The sequence below is a fragment of the Pollicipes pollicipes genome, unplaced genomic scaffold (genome assembly GCF_011947565.3).
Source record: "Pollicipes pollicipes isolate AB1234 unplaced genomic scaffold, Ppol_2.1 Scaffold_5724;HRSCAF=6776_pilon_pilon_pilon, whole genome shotgun sequence".
In the NCBI taxonomy this organism is placed as follows: Eukaryota; Metazoa; Arthropoda; class Thecostraca; order Pollicipedomorpha; family Pollicipedidae; genus Pollicipes; species Pollicipes pollicipes.
Window position 1 is genome coordinate 10,487,767 of NW_023596746.1, and position 25,618 is coordinate 10,513,384.

The window sequence follows — 25,618 nt, forward strand, 5'->3', positions numbered from 1 at the left end:
GGTTCGAGATGAATATATCTGTCTCGTTTTGATAAATGCGTGTAATTTTTATGTGTTTTTTCTTGTGCAATGTATGTGACGGTAGTGCGGGAAAAGCCACATTGTAGAGGATCCTCAATAGTGTATCTAAATGTCTATCCATCCATTTGAGTGACCTGTCCTGTGGTCTGAGCCCCCTTAATGTGACCTGCAGCGAGCTCCTCGGGCACTGGCCCTCAAATCAGGCCTCAAATCGACCTAAGCGGCGGGGGGGGGGGCGCCCTTGGTACCCCTGTCTGTGCCTGTGGGCGTGCCACTGGTAGTGCACCACAGAGGTTCCCGGTCAACTCCTCTTTGAAGGCCCAGTTTGCCAACTTCTCCAATATGATTTTGACGCTCGCCAAAAGCATAACAAAGACGTGTTCCGTTTACATTTATGGGACGAAAATACAAAGTGTGAAGCTCATTTAGTTGTTCCTGGGCTGTCATTAGTAATGGTTGAAATCCAATCGGCATGAGCGTATATGGGACAATATCTTCCGGCAGCCGCACCAACGCCGACGTCACTGAATACAGTTTTGCGTTTTAGGCTAACAATCCATTACTGGAATCGCATTCAGCAAAAACTCATGCATACCTGTGCCCTTGAGAGCATGTTGAAATGTGCGTACTACCATATGAGTCAAAGCTGAAGTTACCTTGTGTGATGCCGATTCGAAAACAGCTCTGTCGGTAGCCGATAAAAAATATACTGATGCCTCGTGTTCAGATGCTTAGGTTGTTGGGACGGTTTTGCTGACAGATGAGATACTCCGTGCGTGGATCTTGATGGTAAAAGTAAGTTGATCAAATGTGGCGGTGCTATTTACATTGTATTCTATTATACAGTTTATGAACTGCACGTGCACCATGCTTACTGCGAAATGTCATACGAATGTTATGATGACCACATTTTGATACGTAAACATAACCGTGTCCGATCTCATTCCCATGCGAAACACAGTTCACGCATGCACTTAAACACTCTTCTTTCAAGCTCTGTCGGGCCAGCAAACGTCTACGGAATGGTATCGCGAATTTTTCACACTTTTGCCACGGCAACAAGTTTGGCATCAGGAGCCACATGCATCAGGAATCAGGAACCGCTGCATCAAGAATCAGGAACCGCTTGCATCGCATATCACCGACGCCGCAGCTCGGTTCCGTTCTGCATCTGACGCGCTGTGTGTGGAGTAAGCACGGCTACCGGCGCGGGCGCGGAGGCCGGCGACCAGCGTGGCGCCTGGGGCAGACGCAGCAGGGGCTTGGCCCGCGTGTTGTCACTGCACTTGGCCCGCGTGTTGACACCCGCGGCACCGGCCAAACAGCTCAAGAGACGTCCGGCTACAGGCTGTTGAAGGTGGTGTCGTCGTTCCTGATGCCCATCAAGCGGCAGATGCTGGAGTACTTCATGCGGTCGTACGCGGACGCATCCATGCAGCCATAGTAGGAGTTGACCTTGAGACAGTCCTTGACGGACATGCCGTTGCGCTGTCCGATCACCGTGTTGTTGACTCGGGGCACCATGGTCGGCACCTTACGGTCAATGCTGCGACGGAATCGGCATGGTCAGGGTGTTGTTCGCGACGCCGTCTGCGACATGTATTGTGCACCTTTGCTTTATATCACTGGTTCTTACGATGATGCAAGTGCATAAATGAGGCGCAATGTGAGGCGTGGCATCACATCTTTACGAAAACTGAAAGCAAAAAATTGTTGCCGTCGATTTTGCTCCAGCGGGTTTCCCCGTATGTCAGATTATTATAATCCTTGCATTACATGTGCGACTACTGGTGCCCACAAGAAGCCATTATGATAAACAAGGCAGTAGTTCACTTCTACTCATGACGAACGAACGCGTAGGGGTGCAAACGCTTAGCAAAGTTATGGCACTGGAAAGAGCAGGCTTTATGGTAGGGTTAATTTGCTATACGTTTGCTTTGGGTGATACATAGCGAACCACTGCTACATTTAACATGGTGACTCACTTCAAGCGTAGGGCGGCACTAGGAAACCAGGCCGCCGGATAAGCTCATCATGAGCCTTCCGGGTGCGCTGCAAGGCTTTTCCAATCATCATAGAGACGCTTTCGAAATCCGCAGGCTTGAAGTTGAAACTAACCTGAAGAAATGTGTGCCGTAGTGCATCACGCTGGTGAAGTCGTACGTGTACCCGATCGTCGTGTTCTCAGCAGCGTGCTTTGCGAAGTTGTTCAAGAAACCTGTTGATGAATGCGAGATGTATCATATCACGCAAAGCTGCTGCTGGGCCGGGCTTCACCACAGGGAAGGAGAATGACGGAATTGGGTGGCGTCTCTCAAATCATCTGCGGGAGGAAACGTCCTCTCAGCCTTATGGAGACTCTTGAGTAGTTTTTGCACTAGGAAAACTGGCTTCGCAAAAGTGGGTGGCGAAGTTTTCATACCGTAGTTGCGCGTTACGACGCTGACGAAGTTAATCGAAGTATTTGGCAGAGCCACGGCTTTCATAACACACCGCGCGGAGTGCCACAAAGACGCTTTCCAGATACCGCTCGGATGCTCATTGGCTGTTTCTGTAAAATACGAACTGCACCAGCACACAGATGCACTATTCCATGATGGGTCGGGGCCAGTGGCGCGGGAACCGGGGGGGGGGGGGGGGGGGAGAGAGGGACAGCTTCAGCCTAGACCTCGTTTACCTCACAGAAGCCCGCGGTGACACCCCTGGCAGCAGCGTTGACTACAGACAGCAATGAAATTAGAGAGATAATTAGAGAGATATGGCATACACAGTGGCGACGAGGATGGTTTCTTTGGGGCTTATGAATACGTAACAGCATTCCAGGCACCGAAAGATTTAAACTCGGAGAATCACTGATCCTGGCTCAGTAAACAGATCGGGGGCGCGTTCCATGAGAAAACCCCAAATGGCGTTTCTTGGCCATTTTTTACGTTGCTTTGGCATGCTTTATCAGCTTCGACGCCCGGCGATATCGTGGAAGACCGGTACACGTTATGGAAGCTCCTATCTCAGGTTCGAGTTAATGCTATCTCTATGTATTTGCGACTGTTTCTTGAAACACATGAAATGGAGGTATTCACACATTTTCAACGACAACGTTGCACGCAGGTGTATATAAAGACGGCGGCGGAAGGGGCAACTGGTTGCCGACCAATGTCCGCCAAGGCTGCAGACGACTGACCCCATGTTGCTGCACGCAAAGCTGGCTTACAGACAGGGGGCCACTTTCTAAAAGCTGAGCCAGTATAGTTGACTTAACGTATTTCTAAATCCTGGTTTCATCCCGGATTTTGGTCACTTGATTTGATTTGCGTTCCCGATGTTAAAAGTGTCATTAGATACCTATCCCGTCGGTGCCAAAATTGTTTTGATGTTGAGGATATTCCATCTCAAGCCGATCTTATTAAGATAATAATGGCACGTGATGATGATGACATGGTAGTTATGTATTTAGATGCTTAGTGCACCAGCAATTCGAGCACTTCCTGCATTTCATTGACTCAGTACTCCTGTTTTCCTCGTACGCATTGGGAGGGGGCTCAGAAGAACGTTGAAGAACTCAATATTGGAGGATGGGTGGTGCCCAGACCCCCGAAAGAGCACAAAGCGACCCGCCTGCTTAGAGATGAAATCCGCCCCTATCTTCCACATGCGTCTCAGGTTGTCGCGTCAGGTAGCACGCCAGCCGGAGGTCAAATTGGTGAGGAAATTATGACGAGGTCTGGGCTCCATCCCTCCCCTAATGAATGATGTTGAATGCATCCCGAAACATTGCAGACACAATCGTCCGTAGAACTAAACAAGTCCTCATATACTTGGTCAGGGAGTCGGTTCCGTTGCTCAGGGAAGCAAGCCCGCTGTCAGTTGTGCATGCTGTGAGCTCACTATAAATGTGTCTCCAAGTATGGATATGAGTCTTGAACGCCTGAATTGTTTTGCCATTCACATTGAGTGACAAATTTTATTTGCGCGTGAACAACGGCTATCATAATGCTCTTGACATTTCACTTTTCCGCATTACAGATCTAAGCGGAGGGATTCCCAAAGTGCATTGTGTAAAGCGTTTGCGTAAATCACTGCACGTCGGGGAGAGCAAAGATACGGGGCTCGATTCCCCGTGGTGCCCGCCCCTCCTGTCAGGGTGAGAGGGGCAGGCGACGCTATACAGCCTAAGCAGTTGAATGCCTCGTCAAGCCCAAATGACAACGACGACGAGTCTAAGTGAAACGTGGTTCTCCACTGCTCCGGATAGGGGCTAGAAAGGTTTGGTTGAAGAAAATTTGACTGATACGGTTACGCTCTCCAGCATATGTCACGTAGAGCATATGTTGCTGCTTTATACGCTGTAGGTTTGAAGAGCCATTCCATCAAAGAGGACCCCCTGCGGCCGAGCATTCTGCGGAATTGATAGTGGGCGGATAAGACATCGGACCCTGTGGATGATGATAGGCGAGATCTGCTTACCCCTGAAAGCAGTACGGATGCAGGTAGTGGGAGCAGAGGGGCCGTGGCACCACGCGGGGGCGCGCACTGGAGCGGGGGCCGGCGCACCGCAGATCAATGTCCGCCAAGATGCAACACTGTGCCGACATTGTGGCCGCCAACAATAGAAACGCCGAGTGTCAACAGACAGAGCGCATGACGGGTGGTGGGGTGCGGGCCCATTCGGCTGGCGTCATCAGTGGAGCGCCGACTGCTGACGCTGGCGGCGTGGCGTCACCGCACCCTCGGTGCGGCGGGCCGCCAGCCCGGGCCTCCCGCCGTAAGGCGAGCACAATGCTCCAAACCTGACTCCGGCAGCGAGCGACCCAGTGACGGCCGTCGTTGGGGATGGAGCAATGCCCGCGCTCTAGCTGCTGAGGCGGGCAGACGCGACGCGCCCGCTGCCCCCTCGGCTTTCTCGCTGGCGCGCTCACGTGGGATGACGTGCTTCTTGATGACGAACACGTGCTGGTCGCGGTCGAAGCGCGACTGCTCGTGGAAGAAGCCGAGCGCGTGGATGATCTCATGGATGGGCTTGCCGATGGAGATGAAGCAGCGCTTGGACTTGCTGTCCGGCGGCTGCAGAGAGACAATCTGGGCGCCACCCAGCTTCCCGATGAACGACCAGCACCTGGCGAGTGTGCACGAGCTGGCGTCAGGTGCCGCCGGCGGATCTCACAGTCTTGAGGACACAACGAGACACATGATATGAGGTCAGAGCTTTTACGCTGAGCTGTCGGCCTTTATTATACCCGTTAGTAATGCTTAAGCGACGTCAAGAAGTAAACATTGGCTATATTGTTCATAGCCGATTATTCAAGATGCACGAGGGAGGACGCAATATACAGGATATTTTTGCGTCCTTTGAGCAGGGACTTGAACACCTGAATCAGGTTTGACCACCTGTAATCCCTCCTATGAATTTTTTCATGTAGGAGTAACAAAGCGCAGCATTCGTGGCCGATTTAATGAGCGAATTGGAGATACGCGTTTACAGAGAGAGTAAACACCACTTGGAAAGCCCTTGGTGGACCACTACACAGCAATGGAGCATAATGAAACAAATACTAACTTCCAAATGCAAAGCTTAAAAACAGCTACAAACAACGGGCATCAAGATCTTCTAATGCTGCCGATACGTAGCCTTCGTCCGATGCTGAGCAGACAAGCGCGCCATGGACCTGGTTTGGGCAGCGATAACAAGGTTAAGCACGTTTAAAGACGGTTCTACGCTTGTTGTGATGAGCACTGATGCCAGCTGGCAAAGTTATTTTTCTCGTGATGCTCGGTGCGCGAGTTAAAACGTTTTGTCTAAGCCGTTTGTGTTTCGGGCAGCTCTTTACAGTACTTTGTATTGGGAGCGTGGGTTGCGAAAGCCTGAATACCAGTGATGTTCGTGAGATTCGTGTAATTTTCGTGGTGTCTGATGTTCATAGTACGTAATTTTCCAATCTTATATCGGTATAGGTCATTGTAAACTATCGGCTTAGCTGCCTGTGTCTCATGCAGACCTTAACGTAGAACTCTGTATCGGTTTCTAAGATGTGAGAGTTTGGATGCTTCGCTGTTTTGGCATCTTTCTAGTGGCAACGTCTGCATAGATTCGGAGGATTTTCGGAAATCACCTGCCTTTGTTTCATGTGCATCTCTTTGCATAACTTTGCCCAAATTTCTTCATTTGTGATCTCGTGTTCCGTTACGATCCGTCAATCTCGTAATTGTTGTTGTCTTGCGTATATCTTGATCGTCAGCACAGCTTGAAGCACTGAATAGTGGAAATAAAGTCAAGCTTTGCCCTATGAAATCGTTTAAACCAGTATCTCCTGGTATATGGTACAAATGATATTAAGCAGTATTAAGCAGAGTAAGTTGGTGATGGCTCGCGTCTGTGGTGTGCTGACGGCTTAGGTACCTGTCGGAGCTTATGAAAGCTCGTCAGTTCAGCAATTCGGAGTGCCGTTATTTTTTAGTGTTATTTGAAGGTATTGCTGCGACGATACGATCATCACCGATGGGAACCGGGTGAAGGTCGCCGAGTTATGGCAGCATGTTTCATTGGGGCGCAGACTGCAGACGCATGAGCAATTCACGCTGCCTGTTGAGCCACTTACCAGCAAGGGAGCGCGGAAATGTGACTGAAGGAACGGCCAGCCTGTGCCAATAACAGATGTGTCCCCAAGCGGACTAGAGCGCTGAGGGCTCCCAGCGCGCCTTCAGTGCCGGCCAACACGCTGAGGGTTGGTACAGCTGACTTACCCAGCAGGCTTCTTGACGGGCCATATAACCAGGTAATCTTTAACCTTGCCGTCCCAGGGGACAAACTTGATGCAAGTCATAAAACTAAGTATGTCTAGGGCGTCCTCTATAAACATCCTCTGCTTCATTTCTGAAAAAAAACACAGCACATCTCATGGCGTTTGGTGAAACCAATCTCCACTGTCAGGGAACAAGCCATCTTCACGAACATATGCAGTGAGACGAAAAGGTTTTGGACACGGGGTCACAAGGGCTAAATCTTTGATGCACTATGATGACATTGTTTCTTTTAATGGTATGAGGTTTGAGAAACATAGATCAGAGCCGCTGAAAAATAAAAAATTCACATAAATTCTTGCGATATGCACGATTCACACTAAGCAATTAAACTCTGTTTTGTCAGGGTTTCCGCTAAGGCAGGCTATGTGTTGTCATGGTTATATTTTCGCTGTCAATTTTTGACGTGTATAAAACATTGCGTCTTGTAGAGCGGAACCCGTATAAGTAACCGTGTATTGTCTTTCTTCGACGATGCCCTGTAAAATAGACATTGCACACATTCCAGGAGGTGAGCGAAAGAGCAACGGCAAATACCGGGAACATTGATCACAACGCCAATCTTACCGTATTTGGGGCTGATGATATATGGCACCACGTTGGTATCCCACTTGCGTGTGGGAAATATCTCCGTGTTGAGAGCGACACGGAACTGCGCTATCTGGAAATATAAGTAAAATGTCCAACCGCTTGTTCACAGCCACGCAGACACCGTACACGCGTTGCTCTCGGCGATCCATACGTTGACATATCGCTGTCTGCAAACCGTCCTGCCACGCTTAGTGATTTAAGGCGAAAACATTTTAGGTGTTGTTGATCATCTCACATGCTGTTATGGTTAAGCGCGCCGTGCCTCAAACATCCCCTTCCAATGCCAGCCGCAATTTTTCGGTGATTCTCATTGACAGCGTGCTGCCTTCTTACAAGTTTTGTTGAACATTCGGCGTTACAAATTCCTTTGCCACTGCACTATCCAAATTATAAATGCACGACATGTCTCTATTTAACTATGCGAAAAGGCAATCGAAGATGTAAAGAAGATCTGGTGATTAAGCTTGATAATGCGTAACTCTAAATGTGCTGCTCATTGAGAAACGACCCTATTATTTGTACTCTGTCGACGGTGATCGCGGGTCAGGCTGCAGCACCTCTCCACAACATGACGCCTGCAAACGGTCTAGCCGCAATGACCGGCCTGCCTGGTCTGGGTGCTCCAAACGAGATGGCGATTCAGGCGTTGTTTTGTTACTGACGCGTGACCAATTAGAACACTGGTTGAACATCAAGCTCGTTGTTCCTTCGTTTCAGTGAAAAGTCTAATAATCGTAAGCGATCTAACTGCGTCCCACCTCATTGGGTATATAAGCGATGTCGCCTTCAAATAGGCCCGGAGACACCTCAGGATCGGCGTCATCGAGCTCGCCGTCCAGATCAAACGGGTTGTCCAGATCAGGACCTGTAACGACAGTCGATATTGCTGGTCAGGGGAGCTCAAACGTCTCTTATCTAAGCTCTACTCGCATGACGTTAAACATCTTCACCCATGCATTGCATAACACCAGGAGCGCCGCGTGCCCGTACGAGTACCCCTCTGGGGCGTACCTAGAATATTTCTGAACTCGGCTGAGCCAGATGCGGCCCTGAGTTTGTCAATCTCCTGGCGGTAGGAGTCCTCTAGAAGCTGGAGCTGGAGGTCTACATCCTGCTGCGTGACGCTCCTGGAGCCGGCCTTCAAAAGCACCGACAGAAGAAGCACCATCAGCCTCTGGAGGCGCTCCGACAACCGCATCTGGTGGTCAGAGCGTCACGATGAGCACACCGTGCGCATTTGGAGAGACGTAACACACATCAACGCTGGGTAAAACAGTGTAGCCCGAGCATTTTTGGAGCAAGGGTCGCGCTAGAGTAGTGTCTCTGGTCTCCGTCACGTATAAGACGGCGCAGTACAGGTTTTTTTGAAAGGGTGGGCTCGTTCGATCCTGACGTCCCATGGTGGCACTGTACCGAACTAAAAGAACCACGAAAGTGCGTGAGCGAGAACCCCCTCACCAGGCGCCATGTGAGGAGCGCGGCGGACCTGCCGCGCCGCCAGGCCGGGTGTATACCGCGTCGGCCCCTTGCTCTGTATCTGGTCCCCGCTTCTTCCCCACCTCGGTCGTGGTATTTCTAGCTAGTCGTGGTAGTCATTACACTCCCTTTGTTTGCCGTACTATTTTGTTCTGGGCAATGTGATCATTGTTTTGACTGAATCTTGATCCGCCTTGTGTTAAAGTAAGTGTTGAACATTGGAAAATGTTGAAGCAAGCCTCAGATATGATGAAGTAAGCTCACTTGTAGCTATTGGTATACTTTTTAGTAGAAAAGACTGCTCTAGACAACACATTTTCTCTGTTAAGTAAAAACGTTGAGATTGCCGTCACATCTGGAAATCACGCTTATGAACGCCAGATGTGAATGACTTGACAGTTATGTTTGCATTGGCCTTGATCGCCGTGTGGATGATAGAATGACCGGATTTGGATGCCGTTATTATGGCTTCATTGATACCTAGGGAAACTTGAAATAATCTTCTCGAAATAGTCTGCACGTCTTCGTGAGTGTGTAGCACAGCAACTAGATGAGCTTAGGTCTTCGGAAGGGCAAGGCTATGAACTGCACCAAATGATCTTCAACGTGGTAATTTCAGTTCAACCCCCCCCCCCCCCCCATATAAATGCGAAACACTCAGCTTAACTAAATCGCAATTCGGCTTGTTTAACTAATTCCTCATTTGCTTACATGCATTTTGTAAATGTTTTCTTAAATGTCTTTCTGTAAAATCTGTCTTCCGTCAGAATACAGAAATGCATCTTTCTCCGTCTTTTAGCTTGTTTCAGTAAAAGGCGGTACAGAAGTTGTTAAGTGCATTTGCTAGGAACGTTATTCACATAGATAAGACAGTAGTAATAGCCTCATTCTTCTGGAGAAAAACAGGATAATGGAGATATAGATGCGGTGGTATTTCAGCGACGTGCCTTGATCGAAACAATAGCAGAAGACTTCTGCTATTGTTTCGATAAAGGCATGTTGCCGAAGTATCAACGCATCTATATTTCCATTCTTCCGTTGTTTTTTTCTCCGAGGGATGAGGCTATTACTTATTTAAACTCTTCTCTAATTTGTATTACGTATTTAAACACTTATCTAAAAGACGGTACATAGTAAAATAAAAAGAATAAAATCGTGCCCCTCAAAATCAGGTGAACCATGCCTGGTAATATTTTTGGGGGAACGGACCTTCCACCAGGAGAGGTCGTTTGTCAAACCTGTGTCCCTCCCCACCTACCAAGACCATGGATGCACCCCTCCCCCCCCCCCCCCCCACACACACACACCAGCAATTTGTCGGGCCTCGCCTGGGCAGATTTTACAGCAGCGCAGCCCGGTCCTGGCGGGCCACGGCCCTGCCAGGACCGATATTCTTGTATGAAATGGATTAAGCTGTGGTATTGACCAGGTAGAGCCCAGATCATGCCCAGCGGAGCATGTAGTGCATTTTTTCTTGAATGACGTTGCAGAATGTGAGTGAGATCTGGTTGGGCTCGAGCCAGTTATCCAGCAGAATTCACGTTCTGGCGTAGAATTTACCAGCGGTCGCACCACAGTTGCTTTCGCACGAGCGGTGGTGTGAGTGCTGTGGATGTCGTTGTGCGCGGCTTTTCTATTGTGTGAGCTGGTAAACCAAATCACAGTGTGTTGAACCGTACGAGCATCTAGACAGGCTGACTGCATATTCTTGGGACACTGGTCGGCAACGTGCAGCAGGACCAGGTGAGTCCAGAAATCATATTTGAACTGCAGATAGAAAAATGGGTTACATGGTCAGTTCCCAACAAATTCTGAGCTACAACTTATCAACTTAACTACATTACCTAATGTTGATGATTAGGAATTAAAAGAGCACTCGGCATGCGGATCCCGGTCTTTTCGAGATCCTGTTCAGTCAGCCAAACAGCTTCATTTTGACGATGTGGTCACTGCGGACTGTCGCACATGGTGCCAGTCCAGCATGGGTCGAGCCTAGTTTTAAACTTTTCAGTTTCGGATGGCGATGAAATTGTCGGTGGAAGGGCGTTCCAATCATTTACGACCCAGAAGCTGAATGAGTCCCGACGGACGAGGGTCCCGTTTTGAACGCTGCACAGTTTACTTTGGTGCCGTTGTTTCACTTCAGAGCCGTGTCACGTCAGGAACTCCGGCACGCATGTCTCCGTGAAGCATCTGGAACACCGCAACCGTATCTCCCTTGTGACGTCGGTAGTGCAGCGAAGGCAGTTGAGGAGCCCTTCCTCTCGAACAAGACGTGCACCTCCCCGTTGGACCCGTTGTAGCCTCTCCTGATCCAGCCTGCCGAACGGACCCCAGGTGATGACGTCACACCCTCGAATAGTTACCCCAAAACGGGAGTATCGTGGTCCTCACAACAATAGCAGCGTGAAGACTCCAATGTTGAGAAATGTCAGTGTCACGACTGCCAGCATCTGGGTGTACTTAAGAACCACCTACGCCTTCTGCACGGTCTCATGCAAGGTCTGAACCCTGCATGGGTCTCCACGAAAATTCCAGGGTACTTTTCAGCGGACACGCCTGCGATTTCGGCGCTGTGCAGCAAGTAGGTCGGTCGCGGATTGCAAGTGCTGGTGTGCGCTATTTTGCGCATGGATGTGCTGAATGAGAGGAATCGTACTGTGACCATGTGATCAGGTCATCGAGGTCAATATGGAGAGGAGAAGCGGTCAGGGTCCTCAGAGCATCACAGAACACCTTCGTACCATTCGTAAACATCTTGGCCGCGCCTCGCACTTCTGGTAATCGACGAAAATAATAAACAGGATTAGTCTCAGCACCAATGTTTGAGGGGTACCGCTGGCGACGTTGGTCCAGCCAGATTTTGAGCTATAGACCCACACTCTGCTACCATATGCTACTATATCTGCTACTATATGGACCCACACTCTGCTACCATATGCTACTATATCTGCTACTATATGGACCCACACTCTGCTACTATATGCTACTACATCTGCTACTATATGCTACTATATCTGCTACTATGGACCCACACTCTGCTACCATATGCTACTATATATGCTACTATGGACCCACACTCGGCTTTAACTTTACGATCTCACCTACACCTTAAAAGAACTGCGTGATATTGCAGTCTATTTATCGTCCAGATTCGAGGGTTGTGCTTTTAAACTGTTATATGATGCTTTTAAGCCAGCACACACATGACCGATTTGACATGACAAGGAAATATTTACCCTTCCAACACTAGTATCATTAGACAGGGATCTTATTTGATACCAGATCATTTGATTTGATACCGTCAGGTACATCAAAATGGATAGCAAACGTTATTTAGAGCGATGCAAAAGTTAAATTATATGTTACCAGCCGTGAGCACCTCCGCTGCAACGCAGCATTGCTGGATGTTACTACAGTGCCATCTATAAACGGTATGCGGGCACAAACAGATCATGTGCCGATCTGTTTGCTTATCAGATCTGGCTTGTGTTTGCGTTGCAGAGCCTCTTGAAAAATATGACGGTGGAAGTGGTGATAGCAAGTAATGATCACTGACGGAGAGCGTACAAAAAATGGCAGTCGTACCAGGGGAATTAGAGGTATTGCGTTATAGCACATGCACTACAATTCAAAATGATTTTTCACTTTTATCCTTAAAAAGCGTCTTATATTCGTAGGCTGCAGGCACGTTATGATTCGTTCATCACCTATCCGGATTTGAAATCCAGGCACGGAAGACAATAAATGTGCTAGGCCATTTTGGGGAGAATATTGCAGAGTGATGTTTTAGAGGCCTTGAATCATCGCACGAGCTTTGTAACAATATAATCCTTCCGATGTGAGGTGCGTTCATTATGGCAAAATTTGGGAATATGACCCAATAGTAAAAATCGGAGTGAAGAATTATGTTTTTCTGCAAAAAGTCTTGTCAGGATAGGGGGAGTTACGCCCCCCCCCCCCCACCCACCCCCCTCCTTATCCAACGATAGAGGGCACGTTCTGCCCTCCACAGGTGCCGCCACCCCCATCCAAAATCGGCCGCAAGTGATACCAAGGTGTGTTATACATTACAAGCAGCATAATTTGCAGTTTCCATTGTTAGGGGTGCCCATGGTACAGCGTGCGCGGAAAAAAATATCGTCTTTGCATGCGTAGTTATTGTCAAGACAGTCATGAAGATGTAAAGAGAGGCATGTTGCGCTGCGAGTACTTCCGGCCAAGATTCTACGTGACTTCACGAAGAATAAAATGTTATTGGTGCGCTGCAGTACATTCCGCTCCGATGCTACATTCTGATGCGCTGCGAATGCATCCCACGGCTTGGGCATAAAACCTTTATATGGCTGCTACTAGCTCAAAGGGATATGGTATCTTGTATTTGAAGGGAAAACGGCGCATATGTCTCGATAGTGGCGGCAATTGAAAGCGGTGGTTAAACGGTTTTCGTGGAGCTTGCGGAATCGAAAATCTGTGATTTCGCATTAGATCTGGGTATTGTGCCAGGAATAGTTACGTGTTGCTGTTTTTACCTCGTCCAGGAAAGAGGTGCGTTTTGTGCAATTACGTGTGTTGAGTGGACCTGTATCTAGTCAATCGTGTGTGTTAATGCTCTGGCAATGTGCGAATGAGCAGTGACTTTCGTTGGCTGCTGTGAGGTATGCTATGTGTTCATGTCCTAATGATCTTGACAGTGTGGACGAGCCTTTAACTAGTATTGTTCTGTCTCACGGTGTGCTATTTTCACTTGTTCCTATTGCATGTGTACATATTCGGCATCTATGGGCATGTTTTTTAAGCATCAGCAGTGAGAAGCAAGTGCCGTTGCTCCTCCCCCCCCCCCCCCCCACCTCCCCTGCAGCAGACTACAAAAAGGGCATGTCAGAACATGAGGAAGAAGAGCAACTATTTCAGTGTGTGTAGTCTGTAAATCTGAGCACCCAGATATGGGCACATGGTCACCACAAATTTAAGGGCTTAGAGCCATTGTATTAAGGAGGTAGTATGTTGCAACAGTAAGTTCAGACAAATAACTTAAAATGTTAACTGTTAATGTTAAATGTCAAAAATGTTAAAAGAAATAATTTGATAAACCACAAATTGTGTCTCTGGCTCATGCAAGTATGCGCTGAAGCACACCAATTTGGTGCGGGCATCCAACACAGTAGATGGATTTTCACAGACCATCTCTGAAGAACTGCGAGCTGCATGACTGTGTTGTGGCAATCACAGTCTCATTGCTGAGAATCATTTGCTCTAGATCTGCATTTCCTCAGCAGGCTCATCCCCATCCAGGAGCATTGTTTTGGCCTCCAAATACTTCATGGACATGTCATCATATTGTTCTGCCCATTAAACTATTATATGGTTTGTGTTTAATTGTTGTTGCATTGTGCTGTTATTTGGTTTCCTCCATTTACTTAACTGTTAATGAAACTGTGCTGTGGGCATTGTATGCACCACTCTGGTGCTTGGTCTAATCAATAGCATGTTTCCTCTGAAGCTACAGTTAAAGGTATAAGCTTTGCCAGCATCCATTAGACCATTCTTGTGATCACTGTAAGGTCATGATTTATGGAACTTATATATGGATTTATGGAGTGGGGTTGGTATGCAGGTGCATTCCTAACATGCTAGAAAAATATAAATAGTCTATTGTCATAATGGAGTCTATTGTCATAATGGAAAAATGGAGTAAAATGTCATCTGCACCCCCAAGATTTGCATGCCCATTTTGCTTCTGTCATTACTCCATCATCTGTGGGTTCCACTTTTCCTTATGTTTTAAGAGCTACATTGCTCAACAAATTTCCTTACTGAACAAGCCTGTAATTATATTAACATAACTGGATGTTCAGAACCTGTCCTTTGCACATATATGGGTAGCAGACAATGATGTTGCTCATAATGAAGTAGCTTAAGATACATAATGATATAAAGTAGCAAATGCACAATCATACATATATCAACTGAAAGGTGTTATATTATGATAGGTGTTTTGTCCTTAATGCAAAAAAAAAGACTGGAATTGCAGCCCAGTGGTCATTTTGTAAAATGGTGTAATTTCTTAAGAACCCAATAACTGCATTTGTAATGTTTGAAGAGCGATATGGCCAGTAGCCCAGCCATGTGCTGAACCAAGTCAGGTGACTTAACCATATGTACTACTGTAAATGTGCTTTTTAAGGATGTGGTCTTCCTAGTAGTGCCTGCAGTGGGAACACCACCCCATCCATGATTGGAAGCATCACCATCCACTTGCAGGACAGAGGCACACTTGCACCAACCAGCACCACAGTTAACGTTAGAATTACTGACCATGAACACCAGGCATCACAAGCATTCCTCGAACACCCCGAACATTTCGGCCATTTAGACTCACGACGTTGCACACAATTCATGGCACGGTGCTAAGGGCTGTCCGTGACACAAACATCAAGCTGAAAGGGTGTAACGAGTCGCGCGGAGTATAGAGATGAAAGGAAACCTGCCGGCGGGCACCAGCGCTCATCGCAAGTAATAGAAAACTGGTTCTGAACGCGCAATACGTAATCAGCGTTGCTTAAACCAGGTTACAAGACGATGTTCGTTTGACGACATTTGACGTCGCTGAATTTTCCTGCGGAGGCGCTCTCGGACATTGGAGACGGGAGCGCGCTGGTGCAAGATATATATATATATATATATATATATATATATATATATATATATATATATATAGCTTTTCTAGTTTCCATGAACCAACGGCGCAGGTTTAACGTTTCCATAATGCACGCGCTGTGTCCATCTTTTAAAAACAGGTAAGATTTATCACCACAGGTGGGTCCTAGCTCGTGCTTTTCGGAGGGCTGCACGCGATGTGATGTCAAATCAAACTAAAGGTGTACGATAAACCTGCGTTATATTTAGGGATGAGATGAAGGTAGGAAATGTATATATGCAGGTGTATGCACCCACCATGCGGTCTATGTGTAATGCATATTTGCTTGCCGGCTTCGCACTGGCTTAGCTCCCACATCTTCAATAGAAAAAGTAATTTCTTTGAAAGTATCTAGTAATTACACGAACGGCGCGCATTGCTTGAGTATCCTAGTGCACAGCAGGCCTTTCCTACATGGTGACCTAAGCTCGTCATTTCTTCAAGCAGCGCAGGGCAGCAGTGCCATCCGGGCAGACGTCAGACATTCGTATATTGTCCAACGGACCTCATTCTCAGTTTGGCAGCATGTACAACGAAGACACTGTCGCCACCTATACAATTATGAGTCACCGCAGGTCAGCGATGATGCCGCCAGGGCCGACCGAAACAGATCTGCGTACTGTCAGCTCTGGGTGTGCGTTGTTCGCCAGCACTTCTAGAACTGAGCGGCGGACCCGGCTTACTTATGCCGGTCTGAATGTGTTTGTTGTGGGGGGGGGGGGGGGGGCGAAGCCCGCCTGGATCGTATGTTCAGGAAAACTATGCGGGCACCGCCCAGAATGGACCTCTTGGCTGGGCCTGCCGGCATGCTCGGCAGCTCTCGGCGTCTTTCACGTTCCGGCAGAATTCCAAGATCCGCGAGGCTACGCGGGGCCTGTCGTTGTGCGCACAGCACGCCAAATCGCGCTGTCTGCAGCAGTCACTCAAAGGGCTTAAAAAGCTAGTTTAAACACGATGGCGGTATGGAAACTACGCGTCGAGCCGATGGAATGGGAGCGTGGCACTGTAAAATCATCGGGACCCCGAGATCAATGGGCTCCCAAAACGCGAAGATGGGCAGGCATCACAAAAACCCGTCTACGTGGCGACCTTTCGGGTAGAGCGCATTCCAATGAGTCCGCGTCCAGAAGATCAAAGACGAGGATGGCGTTTGAGAAGCCATGGCGATCGCAGGATGCAGTGTCACGCTTCGGGCGTAGTTGTCCTCTCAAAAATATTTTTGGGACTGAAACACCTATTTTTCACCACAAAATTTCGGTAAGTAGCACTGAGTCGCATAACTTTCCCACGTCCTTTGTCTGCCGCAGTAAGGAACAGTGTTTTGACAGACTTGTGGATGGATATCTTGTCCAGTTAAGGTGTTAGACATTCTGTCTATCCTTCTTTACACTTCTTGAACAGCCGGCAATGGGCAGTTACCAAAAGGCAAAGAGGCTGGGAGGAAGACAATTACAAGGCGTTGACCGTGTAAATATAGACTTGGAACACAACCACATAGGTTGTTTTGAACAGATTTGCAAATGCCTAATCGTGTCATGCGTGTAGAGGGTCATTTGGGACATCCGACGGGAGGGATATAACAAGACTCGAGGGGAATGATAATTACGATTTCGATCAGCTGCGCCGTCTCGCCAGGGCTGCAGGACATTGCCATTTTGACTGCGCCATTATAGCCCCGACCCGGTCAGCACGGGCATCGTCACAAGGCAAAAAGTGATGGACCATGCTGCCTTTGCCGGCTTCGTGTCGCAAGATGGCGTCAATCGCGTCCACACCTTAAGTATTGAATGTCGCTCGCACTTAAACGATGACCGCCACGCACGATGGGTGGTCTTCGCTCAACCATGGCTTGGATGACCAGTCAGCGTCCCAGCGCTTTTCCTCATGCGCTCCAGCACCACTGGCACGAGCGCATGACACAACAGTGATCGACATGATCGCAAACCAGATGTCAAGACACAAGACGTTTCCTTGTTTTCCAGTTCGAAGAATCTCTGAGAACTGCGGCGTTTGGAGAGAAGAAAAAGGAAGCTGTTGATCACCAAATCAGGTATGGTCCAATCATCTGGATTTGTGAGGATGTTCTTCGTGGCTGGAGCTGCATGTCTTCGTCTTACATAACGGGCGAATTATCAGCGCAGAAAAATGTAGAACCACATTGTCCACAGCTCGTGATAACTGAGGCGGCTCGTAAGAAGTAGACGGGGCATCTGGGTAGCCTGTGTGCAAGGCAGTTTGCATGACCACTGGCGAAGCTATTGACCGTGTTGAAGACAGGCCGTGATGGGTTAACGCGTCGGAAATGCATACAGTTTTGCGCATTTCCTGTGCTCAATTCCTTATCTTTACATAGCACACTGTGCCGACGGAATGCGTTCTTCGAAGGCGACGTGGGCCGACAAACATATTGTTTTAAATATCCCGTTAAGCATTCACCGAGCAAGCAACACGAGGCGATGTGAGCGGAAGTGGTAACGAGCTGTGTACGTAGCTTTCAAGCGGGGAAATGGTCCAACTGGCCAGGAGCATGGTCCGTGTATGCAGAACCTTGGTGGCCGATCGACCAGGGGCTGGATCGTTATCTTTTGGACAGAGGCTGGATCTGTAGTCTGTGGTCTGTATCCTCTGGACAGCGGGTGAATCGGTATCCTCTGGACAGGGGCTGGATCTGTGTCCTCTGGATGGGGGCTGGATCTGTATCTGGAGAACGGCTGGACCTGTATCTAGAGAGCGGCTAGATCGGCGTGCTCAGGACAGAGGCCGCATCTGTATCCTCCGGGGAACGGCTGGATCTGTTTCTAGCGCGGCTGGATGAGGGTCCTCTGAACTGGTACCATCTGGGCGCCTGGCCCCAAAGCTCGTGTCCCCGGCGGCCGTCAGGGTTTAACGCCGAGGAGCGGTAGCCGGTGTCGGACTGAAATTGGCACTCTAGGGAGGAGGAGAACACGACTGTTGATTGAAGACATCCACCAATTAAAGCTGTAGGATCGTCACTGGTGCCTGGGCGCGGGGAGGTTAGTCCCCGACGTGCGCCCGCCCACTGGCACGCCTGTCTGTCCCTCCCGGACAGGCGGGATCCTCTGCTGGCCCGCGGCCGCCCGGTCGGTGGGTCGCATGGTGATGGCCCGATACCCGATGCTATCGGGAACTCGTGACCACCGTGCGTTTTGTCCCGATACCAGACGGCTTTAGATCCCCGGGCGGCCGATGTGACGCGGGGTGGGCCGTGATCAGCGGGGCAGATGAGCTGCGGCGGGGGGCGGCTCTGGCGCCGACAATGACGCCCTGCAGCTCATCGTCTGATCGGCGAGATGGCCTGGCCCCGTGACCGGTCTTACCAAGGCTGTCTGCGTCACGTCTGCGTCACGGAGCGGCGCCGGGCGCGCCGCAGCTGATCCGCCCGCGGATACCCCAGCCCTCCGAACATCGCCAGCCATGGTCGCCGCCCAGCCTTGGCCACTGATCAGCAGCACATGTCGTCTGGGGCGGTGGTAAGCTAGACGTGATTCTGTGCTCTCGGAGGCACGGAGCTGTGTAAAAATTGCTTGCTATGTCGGACAAGATCTGACTTTCACTTTGTTTGTGTGCGGTCATAACTTCGGGGCTGCTCAGAAGCTAGTGCATGTGGACGACGCCAACCTTAGAAGTCGATCAGTCAGACCGTTAGGGATAAGCCGATTTATTCAGACAATGGAGTGATCGATGTCAATTCAAATTCCACTGCCAGGGATGGACAAAACCATTTTAAGAATACTAGGATACCAGTTTTGCGCGATGCACAATCTGAACGCATCGTTTTGATGGTGGAAATATTTAAACTTGAAATACTCTTGTGCGTTGATTATGTCACCAGTATGCTGGCTCACTTTATGCTAACTTTTATCGTAGCTCATTTTATTGTCATTTCAGTGGAAAATAAGCTTCAAAGGTATGACAATTCTGAAAGAACGGGCGGCTCCATGACATGTACGGTTCTGTGATTAAATCAAGTTGCGTTTTCTACGAAAATGTTGCGATCCCTCATTGGGCCTGCTGTCCTGCTGTTGCGATCCCTCTTCCGGCCTACTGTCCCGCTGTTGCCATCCCTCTTTAGGCCTGTTGTCGTGCTGTTGCGATCCCTCGTCCGACCTGCTTTTCTGCTCATAATCAGTCTGAAAAAGCTCATAAAAAGTCTGATGTCCTCGTACAGCAGCAGGCCTTCGGTAGCAAGCTGACAAGGGCAGCATCAATCCAGACGGCGCCCGTCAGCAATCCGAAACTTACCCCACACCCATCAACGACGCTTCAGATAATAGCGACGGCAGAAAACGCCAGTGCCAGCTCGATGCTGAGTGTATCCCGCAGTCCAGACCCCCCTCCCCCGGACCTGGCAGAACCGGTCTGGCACTCTGCAGTAAGTGCTGAGGGATCCTTTTGAAGCCGCTTGGGACAGGAGGCAAATCGGAGGGACACGGGGTCATGGGATCAGCACAGTTGTCACAGCCCAGTCGGCTGTGAATTATACCCGCCCAAAATTGGCGCTTACACCGACACTGGGCATGGTCACCAAAAACTGAACCATTCTTAATTGATTTGCCTCGTGATTGACATTGCCAGGTCTTGGCAGGCTCCATCCTGTGCGATCCTGTCCAGTACCCGGCGTCCGATTGGATGCACGCCATTCGTCCGTGATCAGTAATTTCCCAAAATTTGCGAGTAGGATGTTCGATTTACCACCAAAAGTTTTACTGGTATGTTTCTGAAATTCTTCGTTTCAGAATAAAGTGACATGTATGGCATGTATGTCTGGCAAGACAGATTATAATCCTGATAAGGTTACAAAAATCAGCATAGTCTGCAACACTACCTATAATATAAACCAGTCCTAAAGATATATTGCAAATCCCCATCAGATCACATGAGATAGATAAAAGGAATGCGAGACGCGCAACCCCGCAATCTTGCCTTTGCCATCCCTGATCGCTGTCTATAATTTGTTAGTTTGTTAGTGTTTTATGTTGTGAAACAATGCTGAGCATACAGTGTTAATGACTGTGTTACACGTTGACAAGTGTCAACGATGGTGTCAAGTTATGACAACAGGCCACGCTGCTTTACTCTTGATACGACGCGTTTAATTTTAAGTTAGAAACTGTAATTCAAGCCAAGTGTAATGCCTTAAAATCAGTTATTGGTCGTATCTCTCCGTAAGTTACTCTGCATTCGGTCTGCTGCAGACTGTCGGCGAGTTGCAGATTTTTGTGAGATGTCCAGATATCTGTCACTTAGAAGCTTACATGCCTCACAACGCCCGGGCAATCCCGCCCTGTTAGTCCGCATTAGCTGCCGAGAGGCGTGAGGATAAGATGGGCTCACTTCAAGTCGTCGCGGTATGTGCGGTCGCCAACAGTTTTAACCGCATAACTTTGAAGAAATTCCAGAGTCGTTTGCCGTCGGCGCGGGGGATATTTTCTCAGACGTGGTCAAAGCCCGTCTCCGGCCAATCGCAACGCATGTTCAGCCCGGCTGGAATGCTACAAAGCCCGGCGTGTTCCAGTTCAACGCTCGGCTCGTGTTTGCCCGCTCATCACCTTTCTCAGCAGGAAATACGGTGCAGCCGGCCACCGTCGCTTCCGAGTGTGCGCCGGTGCAGCCCGCGACCCCGGGCCGGGGGGGGGGGGGCCGGGGGGGGGGGGGCAGCCCTCGGTGGCCGGTCGACGAGGGAGTATGGCTCCGCCGTGCAGAGCGGGGGTGCGGCTGTGCAAATACTGGCGAGCGTGGGCGACGGCCGGCCGGCGTTGGACCCTCCCAGCCGACAGCAGCGGCGGGGCGGCAGACGAGTCGTGCCGCGGCCAGCAGCGGTGAAGCGGCAGACGAGATGTGCCGTGGCCAGCAGCGGCGAAGCGGCAGACGAGCCGTGCCGTGGCCAGCAGTGGCACGGGGCTGCAGGACGTCTGGAGAGCGAGCCAGATCTGGCGTGTTATGCCGCCACTGCGATTTGAAGCGTCATTGACGGGTGCGCACGCCGTCTAGTTGCATGCTGGTCTTGATAGCTGGCCACCGAGTACATCTGGCTGGTCTTGATAGCTGGTCTTAGAGTACATCCGGCTGGTCTTGATGGCTGACCATCGAGTACATCTGGCTGGTCTTGATGGCTGGTGAGAGTACATCTGGCTGTTTCTGATAGCTGGCCACCGGGTACATCCGGTTGTTCTTGATAGCTGGTCACCAAGTACGTCTGGCAGTTCAGGAGATAGTGCTGCGAGGCTTCAGGCTAACCAAGCCATCTCGTATAGAACGCTCCGCATGCGATTTATGAGCCGACAACCTGATAATAGGCCCTTTTGCCACGGTCCATTCCTTGATAAAAGATGATAATTATGAGCATTAGTCGCTGATCGCCCTGGCTGATTTCATTGCAAAGCCACCGGGCTCGTTCGCTGTGTTTGTGATGGTACTTTTACACTGAGTGGGTTCTACAGGTCAGACTGACGTTTCGGTTACGGCACCGTATTTATCTCGCACGCCAGCCAGCTGTCCTTTGATTTCGGCACACTGTCAACCCGCCGTCAACCGCGGCTCGCCGGTAGTATGGCACGGCCACGGAGGCGCCATTCAGCTGATTGGGCGATGACGCTGCTGGTAGAACGCGCCTCTTTTTGCACCTGTTTTTCCTTCGTGGCTCACATCTCGGCCGCGTGATCCGCTGCACCATCCGTCGCCATGTCAACACCGCCGAACCAACACCGCCGAACCAACACCGCCGAACCAACACCACCGAACCAACACCGCCGAACCTACACCGCCGAACCAACCAACGCCACCGAACCAACACCACTGAACCAACACCGCCGCACCAACACCGCCGAACTAACACCGCCGAACCAACACCGCCGAACCAACACCGCCGAACCAACACCGCCGAACCAACACCGCCGCACCAACACCGCCACACCAACACCGCCGAACCAACACCACCGAACTAACGCCGCCGAACTAACACCATCGAACTAACATCGCCGCACCAACAACGCCGCACCAACATCACCGGAACAACACAGCCGAACCAGTTGTGTTACTTCATGCCCGCTGCAAAGGTTGTCAGCCCCAATGGACCGCTCTGTAAGCGACCGCTGAATCGCTCATCGTATTCCGTGGGAGTGGCAAACGTATAGTTGAGGCTCCAGCCGGTCTGGATCACTCCTAAACGCATCCTAGCGCAAACCCTGACGCACCAGTCCGGGTGTCAGCACAGACCCTGACGCATCAGTCCGGATGCCAGCGCAAACCCTGACGCACCAGTCCGGATGCCAGCGCAAACCCTGACGCATCAGTCTGGGTGCCAACGCAGACCTTGACGCAATGGTCCGAGTCCCAGCATGGACCATAATGCACCAGTTCGGGTCCCAGCGCGGGTGCCAGCATAGACCCTGACGCACCAGTCATAGTGCCAGCGTAGACCCAGACGCACCAGTCCGGGTCCCAGCGTAGACCCTGACCCGCCAGTCCCAGTCCTAACGGGAACCCAGGCACGGCCTGGGTTTTCAGCATTTCTATTATCCGAATTCCGGCATGTTATTACGAATTTGAAAAATGTGCATTAATCTGAAAGCCGTCAAGGTGCTTTGATTAGGAACCCAAACGCACCATATATGGTCAAAAAAAAAACAATGGCGTGTATTAAGTGCCTGCACCACAAAGTGTGGGGGTGGAGAACACGTACAGGAAAGCTTTTTTAGTACCTTCCTACCACTTCCGTAAATAACGGGCGTGCCACAGATTAGATTCACTGTTGAAATTATACACAATACCGTTGGGATTTCAGCGACCTTATGCTGAGTTATCGACAGTTAATATATCAGGAGGCTTTGGTTAAACAACCGTAAAGTACAGCCTTTGGTTATATGGACAGCCTTTAACGATTTAATTCGGACTTATGCTCGAGCAACAAGCGTTGGCCGGGTTGTGCAAGGTCAAGTCAAAAAATGTTGAGAACTAAAACGCAGGTGTCCAGAAATTTATCTGATTTTGCGGAGACACTGCCACTAAAAACACATTGAACAACTCATCACTTCAGCTCCCACAAAGGTGCGTTTCCACGGTGTTTATTAAACCGTGCACGAATACTTCGTTGTGTTTCTGCTACGAAAAATACCCTCGGGAAAGGTTGCAAGATATCTTATGTTTTACGTTCTTCCGCGTGCATTTTTCTTTCAGTCTGCCAACTCACGTTAACGCAATACACTACTTTATAATGCAAACTAAGAAATGGCCGTCCACCCAGCCTTAAACTAGTGAGGCCCCAATCGGGATGATTTGAAGCCTGGTCACAAAGCCGTGGCCGACCGCCGCCCCCCATAGGGAGCACTTCTTTAGAGGTCTGGCGTGATTGATGATGGGCTTCTTTTGTGTTCTTCACTCACGTGAGTCAAGAATGCCTCACATATCTTATCTCACATTTGCCCGATTAGCCATCAAGCACTTTGGTATTGGTAGCCATCAAGCACTATGGTCCAATCACTTTGACTTTCATTTCACGTGTCACGTGTTCTTAAGCCATCTTATTTCGTTACCATAACATCCCGAGTTGTATCATTTATATATGCATCTGTATTCAGGGAGAACCTTTAGCCATCATGTCAAATTTATGTTCTTGTACTCTGGCCATTTCGCATTCGAAGAGACTGTCCACCTGGTGCTATACATGTACCGAAGGTCAACTGGTTTTGCGAGCGTACCATCAAGTGGGGAAAAAGAGCGCGAGCCCGCGCCGGGCATAAACGTGTCGGATGTGAGCACCGATCGCCGCTCCTCGCGGGGGTGACGATCGCGGGGCGGGGCGAGCGGCAGGTGTGAGGGGCGCCACGTGCACTAACGGGCCACTTCAGCGTCGATGATTGGTCACAGGCGGTATGATCTGGACAGGAGGTCGTGCGGGCGGCCGGCGGCGAGGTTTTGTTACGCCGCTCAGGCCCGTCAGCGGCGGCCGGCTGAGATGAACGGCCGCCGCCGCTGGATCATCGCTCACGGCCGGCGGCGGGCCGCGTCTCTGGAGGCGGCGCGGCGCCAGGCACCGGCCGTCCCCGCGTCTCGGCCCGAAGCCACATACACGGACACAACTGTACGGCGGTCGTGGTTGCGACATTTTTATGTCCGGTTAACTGTCTCGCCTTGGTCATGTCAGGGGAAAACCGAACTATCGATCTGGGGGGAGATGTTTGGAATGGCATCGCGTGTAATGTAAGTGGTACATGCTGAGATTTTGAGGTCCAGAGGAGTGCTCGGCTTCCACCGGACGGCAGTTTCAGTGCTCCCCGTTCCAGCCAGGTCCAGGCAGGGTGTAGCGGTGCTGTTGGCCTCAGCAGTCACGCCAGCCGCTTAATACCCTGACGTTTATTAGTGCATAGCAATTCGTATAATCCAGCTGGGGGCGTGCCACGACCGGTGCGGAGCTGTCGGGTGTCGCAGCGGAGTGTCGCTGTCCATTGTCGCTGTCCATTGTCGCTGTCCAGCATCGCCATAGGGTGTGACCATTGATGAAATAGCCCGACTCGGGGGCGCGTCTGGCTTCCACCGGGTTCGATTCCCTGGTGGCGCTGTGGCCTCGAGCAGCTTATATGAACAGTTGCTAGCGCTCCATGAAGCGCGTTCCGCGCAGCATTGTCAAGAAAAAAAAAATACTGTCGCTGTCAAGTGTCACTGCCGAGCATGGTCGTCGACTGACGCTGTCGAGTGAGTATTGGGCTGCGGCGGGTCGGCGTGTCGGCTCGGCAGCGGGTCGGTGGGTCGGCGTGTCGGCTTGTCAGCGGGTCGGAGGGTCGGTGGGTCGGCTTGTCAGCGGGTCGGAGGGTCGGCGTGTCGGCTTGGCAGCGGGTCGGAGGGTCGGTGGGTCGGCTGGTCAGCGGGGCGGCGGCCCGGCTGGTCAGCGGGTCGGCGGGTCGGCTGGTCAGCGGGGCGGCGGCCCGGCTGGTCAGCGGGTCGGAGGGTCGGTGGGTCGGCTGGTCAGCGGGTCGGAGGGTCGGTGGGTCGGCTGGTCAGCGGGTCGGCGGGCCGGCT

The 25,618-nt window shown here is 50.4% G+C and overlaps 2 protein-coding genes across 2 annotated transcripts in view; one reads left to right on the forward strand and one right to left on the reverse strand.

The window, feature by feature from the left end:
• Positions 1 to 838: 838 nt before the first annotated feature.
• LOC119103639 (zinc metalloproteinase nas-15-like) lies at positions 839 to 8,591 on the reverse strand. The gene is made up of 7 exons (XM_037227247.1): positions 8,419 to 8,591; positions 8,166 to 8,272; positions 7,384 to 7,477; positions 6,760 to 6,889; positions 4,938 to 5,134; positions 2,140 to 2,239; positions 839 to 1,567 (listed from the first exon to the last, which is right to left on the reverse strand). The coding sequence occupies exons 1-7, from the start codon at positions 8,573 to 8,575 to the stop codon at positions 1,363 to 1,365; spliced, it is 990 nt and encodes a 329-aa protein (XP_037083142.1). The 5' UTR covers positions 8,576 to 8,591; the 3' UTR covers positions 839 to 1,362.
• A 4,754-nt stretch (positions 8,592 to 13,345) lies between these two features.
• LOC119103640 (mitochondrial thiamine pyrophosphate carrier) overlaps positions 13,346 to 25,618 on the forward strand; it is a 49,162-nt gene continuing 36,889 nt past the window's right edge. Inside the window, exons 1-2 of the mRNA XM_037227248.1 lie at positions 13,346 to 13,431; positions 17,566 to 17,633. The gene's annotated coding sequence lies outside the window, so the exon portion shown is untranslated. The remainder of the gene's footprint in view (positions 13,432 to 17,565; positions 17,634 to 25,618) is intronic.

What these genes read in the sequence shown, in the direction of transcription:
- LOC119103639 (XM_037227247.1), bottom strand. Translation starts at nt 8,575, where the DNA reads ATGGTGCTTCTTCTGTCGGTGCTTTTGAAGGCCGGCTCCAGGAGCGTC. An exon ending in TCGCTTATATACCCAATGAG is followed by an intron (nt 7,478 to 8,165) that starts GTGGGACGCAGT and finishes TTATATTTCCAG; the next exon opens with ATAGCGCAGTTCCGTGTCGC. An exon ending in TACGGCACACATTTCTTCAG is followed by an intron (nt 1,568 to 2,139) that starts GTTAGTTTCAAC and finishes ATTCCGTCGCAG; the next exon opens with CATTGACCGTAAGGTGCCGA.